Genomic DNA, 8373 nt, shown 5'->3' with positions numbered 1-8373 from the left:
TTAGAAAGGTGTATAAATTGTAATTGCAAAATATATATTTTTTTACTTTTCACATTGTCATTATGGGATATTGTGTGTAGAATTCTGAGGACAAAAATGAATTCATTCCATTTTGAAATAAAGCTGTAACAAAGCAAAATGAGGAAAAGTCAGGCGCTGTTAATACTTTTTGGATGCAGTGTCTTATGCAGAGATGCAGCAAAAGCGTAAGGTGAGGTTTCAGGCTAGCAGTAAGGTTCATCTGCATCTGCAAACTGTATAGGCTGGGAGGCGCAGTCCACGTCAAAGGGTTTCTCCTGGGATGAGCTTTCATCTCCAAAACTGTGGGAAAGGACCCGACCGTTGCCGCACTCCGGTTCCGTCTCGTAGCCGGTGTCGCGCAGCGCCCGCAGATTCTGGCTGCCGTTCTGCGTGGGCGTAGGCTCCGTCATGTTAATTTTGTCTGTGCCGGGTGCCTCCATGAGGCCTGCTTCACAGGCGCGGTACTCAGGCTGACTGGCGGTTTTGTGTGTGCCCAGCAAGGTCGCCCGCAGGCGCAGGCAGGGCGCCGGGAGGTACTGCATGTAGCAGTTGTACGCCATGGCGGCCAGGAAGAGCAGGAAAAAGAGGAGGAAGAGGAAGAGGAGCGCTATGCTGTTGCTTTGCTGCAAGTATTCCGCCTCGGGCTTGGCGTTGTCAGGGCGGGTCGCGCTGCCGCTTGGCGGGAGATGCTGCTTTGGCAGCAACTTTGTCGGGAGCGGGGTTAGTGAAGAGTGGGGCGGGGATGTGAGCATCACCGGAGCTGTGAAATTGGGAGGGGCAAGGGCTGGAGTTAGCGCTCCGTCGGTGTCAACGTTACCTTCGCCATCACGTGCGCTTAAGGTCTCTCGGTTCTGGAGGGTTGTCGTCGCCGCTGCGTTGCCGCCCACACGCGGGCCTCTTGGCGGGAGATGGAGACTCAAGACGTATCCTGCCTGGAGGCTGGTGAAGTTCTTCCCAACAGCGGCGGCGAACTCCACCGACCAGCACTCATAGCGGCCTTGATCCTCTGGAGCCACGCTGTAAATGAGGAGGCCGTTCTCACGGATGAAGTGGAAGCGGGAGGCCTCGGTGAGAAGCGAACCGTTGGATTTCCACAGCACGTGCGCCATATTGGAGCGCAGCAGGCAGGGCAGCTCGGCAGAGCTCCCTGGCTTCACAGTCACTAGTTGGTAGTCCTTCAGAGACATACCTGGCGCTATGTCGTGAAAGGAAAGCTGGTATTACTTAAAGGGACAAAATTATACAAAATTAAAATTTTAATGATGTTGAAATTAGGGCTGGGCGATATATTGCGGGTTTGTCTCTGTGCGATATAAAAAATGACTAAATCGTGATATTTGAGTATACGTTCTTACGCAGTTGCTTTTAGCTGCGGGCATTACACTGCATGCGTTTCCCATTCTTTCTTGTCTCTCCTTCTCACAGAGAGATAAAACAAGTGTACCTTCTTACACACTTCATATACTGTCACGTGTGGAACCTCACACACCCACCCTGAGCAGAGAGGTTGTGAGGCTTGTGTGGCATTGTAATGGTAATTGGTTCTTCCAGGGATGCGTCGAAGCGATGAACACAACAAGGTATGTTATAAATGGATTTATTAAATAATAAAAAGGCAAGGAACAAAAACACTGGTGTAAAGAGAAAGCAAACAAGAGACGCTAGCGTGAAAGCTAGGATAAAACACTAGGAAACTAAAACTTGGCACGAGAGCACAAACGAGAAAACAAATCATCAGTATGAAAACTGGAATAAACAAGTGGCATAGCGTGAGAGCTAGCGAGAAAATACTAACAGTAGAAGGAAGAGAGTCGTCACGGTTGCACGTAGGCAAATTAAGATCCGAGGATGAATAACGAAAAGGGCGAGTTTAAATAAAGGAGGTGATTAGAAGAAAACAGGTGTGCGTAGATAACAAGGGGCAGGTGAACTAATGAGCTACCAGGGTGACAGACTAAACAGGAAATAAAGACGTTAAACAACAGGGTGATACAAAAATGGAACACTAAACCAGAATATGTACAGATCCGAGCAGCGGATGTCAACAGAGGTAGCAACATGGGTAACATTAGTTGTGATGCTATCGGAGAGGTGCGAGTGGTAATACGAGAGAGAGAGAAGGTGCGAATCTGGTAACAAATGGAGGAAGAATTAATTCACAAGAAAAATAGCACGGAGTCCATCGTCTGGCGGTGGTTTGGCTTCAAGCAGGAATATGTTCAACATTTATGCGGCAAAAGTGTTGCTACAAAAAGTAGAAGCATTGCTAGTTTGCAGCATCATTTGAAAAGTAATCCGCTAGAGAAAGAACAGTGCTTGAAACTGCATGTCAACAGTTGTGAAGCAACAATTTACGGATCAACACCGTATGAAAATTTTTTTTACAACAGAAGGAGATAACGTCCGCAGGAAACTACCACAGAACGAAGGAACACTATTTGATTTCCTATTACGCAGCTCATTTTCAGACAGTTTTTTAAATATATTGTGTGACATCATGCACAAAAGTGCACTTTATTTGTTTTTAACTATTGTAGTGGCGTTCTGTACAAAAAGTGCAAGCAGTAGCACAAACATTTATATCATTTCAAAACAGAAAGTGCAAGATTGTCAGACATTGTGCATGTCACTAAGATGACATATCAAAACAACACTATATTAAAATGCACTTTTTGTACAGAACGCCACTACAGTAGTTTAAAACAAATAAAGTGCAATTTTGTGCATGATATCACATAAGATATTTCAATAAGTGTTAAATAAAAATGAGCTTTAAATAGGAAATCAAAGAGCAGTGCTGCTACTTTTTGTGGCAACGCTTTCGCCGCATAAATGTACAACATATTCCTGCTTGAATCCAAACCACTGCCAGACGACGCACCCCGTGCTGTTTTTTCCTGGGAATTAATTCTTCCTTTATTTGTTACAAGATTGAAACCTTCACTCTCTCGTATTACACCTAATGTTACCCATGTAGCTACCTCTCTGCTTAGGGAGGACGTGTGATGTATGTAAGGTGCGCTTGTTTACGTCTCTGTGAAGGAGAGACAAGAAAGAGTGAGAAATGCATGCGGTGTAATGCACCTGTGTGAGAACATACACCGTATTTTTCTGACTATAAGTTGCAGTTTTTTTCATAGTTTGGTCGGGGTTGCGACTTATACTCAGGAGCGACTTATGTGTGAAATTATTAACACATTACCGTAAAATATCAAATAATATTATTTAGCTCATTCATGTAAGAGACTAGACGTATAAGATTTCATGGGATTTATCGATTAGGAGTGACAGATTGTTTGGTAAACGTATAGCATGTTCTATATCAGTGGTTCTCAAATGGGGCTACGCGTACCCTTGGGGGTACTTGAAGGTATGCCAAGGGGTACGTGAGATTTTCAAATAATATTCTAAAAATAGCAACAATTCTAAAATCCTCTATAAATATATTTATTGAATAAAACTTCAACAAAATATGAATCTAAGTTCATAAACTGTGAAAAGAAATGCAACAATGCAATATTCAGTGTTGACAGCTAGATTTTTTTGTGGACATGAACCATAAATATTGATGTTAAAAGATTTCTTTTTTTGGTGAAGAAATGTTTAGAATTAAGTTTATGAATCCAGATGGATCTCTATGACAATCCCCAAAGAGGTCACTTAAAGTTGATGATTACTTCTATGTGTACAAATCTTTATTTATATTTGAATTACTTGTTTATTTTTCAACAAGTTTTTAGTTATTTTTATATCTTGTTTTCCAAACAGTTCAAGAAAGACCACTACAAATGAGCAATACTTTGCACTGTTATACAATTTGATAAATCAGAAACTGATGACATAGTGCTGTATTTTACTTCTTTATCTCTTTTTTTCAACCAAAAATGCTTTGCTCTGATTAGGGGGTACTTGAATTAAAAAAATTTTCACAGGGGGTACTTCACTGAGAAAAGGTTGAGAACCACTGATCTACATGTTATAGTTATTTGAATGACTCTTACCATAATATGTTACGTTAACATACCAGGCATCTTCTCAGTTGGTTATTTATGCGTCATATAACGTACACTTATTCAGCCTGTTGTTCACTATTCTTTATTTTAAATTGCCTTTCAAATGTCTATTCTTGGTGTTGGGTTTTATCAAATATATTTCCCCCAAAAGTGCGACTTATACTCAGTGCGACTTATATGTTGTTTTTTTTCTTCTTTATTATGCATTTTCGGCAGGTGCGACTTATACCGTGGAGCGACTTATACTCCGAAAAATACTGTACTCGAATATCACGACATAGTCATTTTCTATATCGCGCAGAGACAAACCCGCGATATATCGAGTATATCGATATATCGCCCAGCCCTCCGTTGTTGTATGTAAAATATGGCATCTGATATGTTGGATAAGTGTATAGATACTGTGTATATTGAAAATAAAGTGCCCCATAGCTCTTCTTGAAGAGACACTCAGTCATCAACTCCGAACTGAACAAACAAGGCTCATTAGCGTTAAAGCTACAGACACACAAATGGCATGTTCTTAGTATGGCCAATTGAAAGTAATTTTAAAATGTCAAAATTCCAACATTAAGGCTACATTTCAAAGTACAGCACTTTGATGCATTATTGTGAAACAGCTCAGACATACTTAAAATCTTTTTTTTTAATTTCTACTTTTTTGGCTCAAATTTCAATCAACTTAGCCCTAAACAAAAATAGCAAACACATTTTTACTTTTAACCATTTGAAGGCCTTTTGACAAAATTATGTCAAATGATATACATATTTTAGTATATATTTGCGTAACGTGAGCTATTTTACACATAATAAATTCCAATCCAATGTCCTCAGAATGTTAAACTAGCCTGACAACAAAGCCTGCCATTTTAATAGAGGACCATTTTGCCTCACTTCCTCACTGAATACATGTGCCTTACCTTTAGGACATTTGTCTGCATCACCATTAAGACTCTGTATTAGCCTCCTAAAGAAAAAAAAAACATTAGTTTAAAGATGAATGACCGTGTAAGCTTTAGTGACAACGTATGAGTTGTTATAGTCACCTAAGATGCTGTTCGGGTGCATCAAGGATGTTGACGCAGTGAGCATTGTGAGGGTCCCAGGCGCAGTAAGGGTCTCGGGCCAGTATGCAGTCGTCACAGGATCGGTACTTGCCACAGAAGGATGTGGGTGACTGCACCACCCTCGAGTCGGAACCAGCATATATGGATCGCGTCTGTGGGAGCACATTAGGAAGCCAAAGAAAGCGTACATTAAACTCCCAGCTCATCTTTCTCAAATAACACACGTACACATCTTCTGTTTTAGGCAAAGTACTTTCAGCTAATGAGAGTGAAGACTGACTTCGGACGACAGCACTAAGGTCTTGATGGGTTCCGACTTCTTAAGGAGCTGGATCTCTTCCACAATGTGGACGACTCCGCCGATAACCACCGACTTGTGCAGGACCCCCGTATCTAAAAAAAGGGATACATTATTATCATTATTATAGTTATTCTGTCAAGACACATTACTGACACCTGCTGTTGAAACAATACTGTACTTTCAGTAATACTGAATCTAATGTATGAGGCAAAAATGTCAGAACTTTATCAAAATTTAAGAAATATATACAACTGTGGTCCCATGTTGGGACCTCAAGTGCAGTTAGTTGTATTTTTACCAATTGTATTACAAAATATATTCTCAAAGGATGATAGTGTAGATATGAAACATGGATATACTTTAAAATAGCAATGAGTTAAACCAGGGCTGTCAAACTCATTTTGGTCCTTTGGCCATATAAACCCTAATTGAATGTCAAGTGGGCCGGACCAGCACAATCATAGAAATGACTGTGTCTATAAATAACAAGGCCATGTTACCTTTGTTTTCATGCAAAGATATTTAATGATGTAGACATTTACAAAAAAATAACAAGCTCAACTTCCTTGATGTTTTCACACAAACAAAACAACTTTAAGTCAATAGCAAGTTGTTGTTTTTCAAAAATGTATTGATGAATATACAAACATTTGATGAATTGCGCTGCTGTGATATTATTTTAATTAAGGCATCAATTTCAATGGTTTATTATATTATGTAACAAATAATTACTTTTTTTTAAGTGCAGCATGCGCCTTTTGTAATAACTTTTGCAATTATGTAACATGTTATTATAAAATACGACTAGAAATGTAATTACAAAATGTGGCATAATCACATAATGACTTGAACATGTACTACATTTAGAGACGTCCAATAATATTTGCCTACCAGTATTATCGGCCGATAAATGCTTTAAAATGTAATATCGGAAATTATCGGTATCAGTTTCAACCTCCCGAATTTCACTGAGCCCACCCTCGAAAATCCTCGGGGGCAACCATTCTTCCGAATTTCTTTCGATTTCCACCCGGACAAAATTATTGGGGTCGTGCCTTAATGGCACTGCCTTTAACGTCCGCATTTAGCGCTTTTCCTCCATACAAACAGCGTGCCGGCCCAGTCACATAATATATGCAAAACACACACAAGTGAATGCAACGCATACTTGATCAACAGCCATACAGGTTACACTGAGGGTGGCCGTGTAAAAAACATTACTGTTAGAAATATGTGTCACACTGTGAAACCACACCAAACAAGAATGACAAAAAAACATTTCGGGAGAACATCCGCATAGTAACACAACATAAACACAACAGAACAAATACCCAGAACCCCTTGCAGCACTAACTCTTCCGGGACGCAACAATATACACCCCTGCTACCACCAAATTCCCCTCTTTCATCTCTCAAATTCGGAGGTCTCAAGGTTGGCAAGTATGCTCTAGTATACTCTGGACTGAAGCTGTGTGCCTACATTGTTTTTGGAGCTGTTGTTTTGAGGCATGTTTAAAAAAATAATAATGATAATGCACTTTGTGAAAGTCAAAGTATAGTATTTCCCATTGTTGTAGTGGGTATTAGGATTACCTCAGGGAGAGCATGTCCCAAATTCCAAGCTGTTTTGAAGCATGTTTGAAAAAATAATGCACTTTGTGACTTCTATAATAAATATGGCAGTGCCATGTTGGCATTTTTTTCCAAAACTGGAGTTTAAGTTGTTTTCTCATTTTGGAAAACCTTGTTTTTGATTGATTGATTGGAACTTGTATTAGTGGATTGCACAGTACAGTACATATTCCGTACAATTGACCACTAAGTGGTAAACAAGTTTTTCAACTTGTTTAAGTCGGGGTCCACGATAATCAATTCATGGTAAAGTTACATTGTTTGATGCATCCAGCGGGGCATTACAACAAAGTTAGGCATATTAATGTGTTAATTCCACGACTGTAAATACTGGTATCGGTTGATATCGGAATCGGTAATTAAGAGTTGGACAATATCAGAATATTAGTCATCTCTAATTACATTATTACATAATAATCCATTAGTATAGGGCTGTACTCATTTTTGTGAGGTACTGTGACTGTTTCATACCTGTTGTGGTGAAGATGACGTCATAGATGTTGCCATCAAGTGCGCGGACCCGTTCGACCACAACCTGTGTGTAGTTGACGTCTTTGGTAACGAGGCGGGGTCTGTTGCCCACGGGGAGGACCGGGTCCTCCATCAGGGGGTGGTCTTTGACAAACTGCAGGGTTTTGTCTGGGAGGTGCAGGGAGCTGTTTATGTTCTGCTGCCGCATGTGGCTGTTGATACACTGGCATGGCAGGTAGAGAGAAATTTGAACATTGTTTAAACAGACAAAAGAAGAACTGTTTGCACACTGCCGAAAAAGAGAGGTAGGCATGACTTTGCAATGTAAATGGTGGACTTGGATCCAAGCTTTGCCGACATAAATGGTGTGGTTACCCAAAATAAACGGGAAAAAAGTGTTCCCGGTCAGCTGGACCAAACGCACAACTGTCCATCGGGTGAGTCGCACTTTAACATTGCGTCATGCGTGTTATTACAACTACATACACTGTCGAGCTAGCTGTGTTAAATAGAACAAGAAATGTGGGCTAATACTAATAAGTCCTATCGCATTGTGTTGTGCATTACAAACTCTTTCGGGTACTGACACAGAATCTAACTTACGGCAAATGCCGTAGCATGCCGTTGCAAGGCGATGTATTACTACTGTAGATTGCTCTTACAATAACAATGTCGCTACAGCTTTGTTATTATACAGGTTACGGAATGTAAATGAAGTATAGTTGTATAGGATAGTATTGAGTTTATTTCGAACACACAAGCATACAACATGATACATCACAATTTCCAGTTTCTCTTTTCAACATGTTGGAAAAGTAGTAGGAAGAAGCAGAGCTTATTTAATCCTACCCCTTTTCTTTTACATAAC

The 8373-nt window shown here is 40.2% G+C and overlaps 1 protein-coding gene across 1 annotated transcript in view; it reads right to left on the bottom strand.

Annotated features, from left to right (window-relative positions):
• Positions 1-214: 214 nt before the first annotated feature.
• The window catches only part of sema4d (sema domain, immunoglobulin domain (Ig), transmembrane domain (TM) and short cytoplasmic domain, (semaphorin) 4D), a 97979-nt gene continuing 89820 nt past the window's right edge, over positions 215-8373 (bottom strand). The window contains exons 12-16 of the mRNA XM_061876478.1: positions 7506-7728; positions 5382-5494; positions 5081-5253; positions 4955-5001; positions 215-1216 (exon numbers count right to left, since the gene is read on the bottom strand). Coding sequence (XP_061732462.1) covers positions 225-1216; positions 4955-5001; positions 5081-5253; positions 5382-5494; positions 7506-7728 — 1548 coding nt within the window. The 3' untranslated portion in view covers positions 215-224. The remainder of the gene's footprint in view (positions 1217-4954; positions 5002-5080; positions 5254-5381; positions 5495-7505; positions 7729-8373) is intronic.

This window comes from Nerophis ophidion, linkage group LG17, assembly GCF_033978795.1.
Source record: "Nerophis ophidion isolate RoL-2023_Sa linkage group LG17, RoL_Noph_v1.0, whole genome shotgun sequence".
Lineage (NCBI taxonomy): Eukaryota > Metazoa > Chordata > Actinopteri > Syngnathiformes > Syngnathidae > Nerophis > Nerophis ophidion.
Note: the sequence above shows the minus strand (reverse complement) of the source record. Positions and strands in the feature narration are given on the sequence as shown.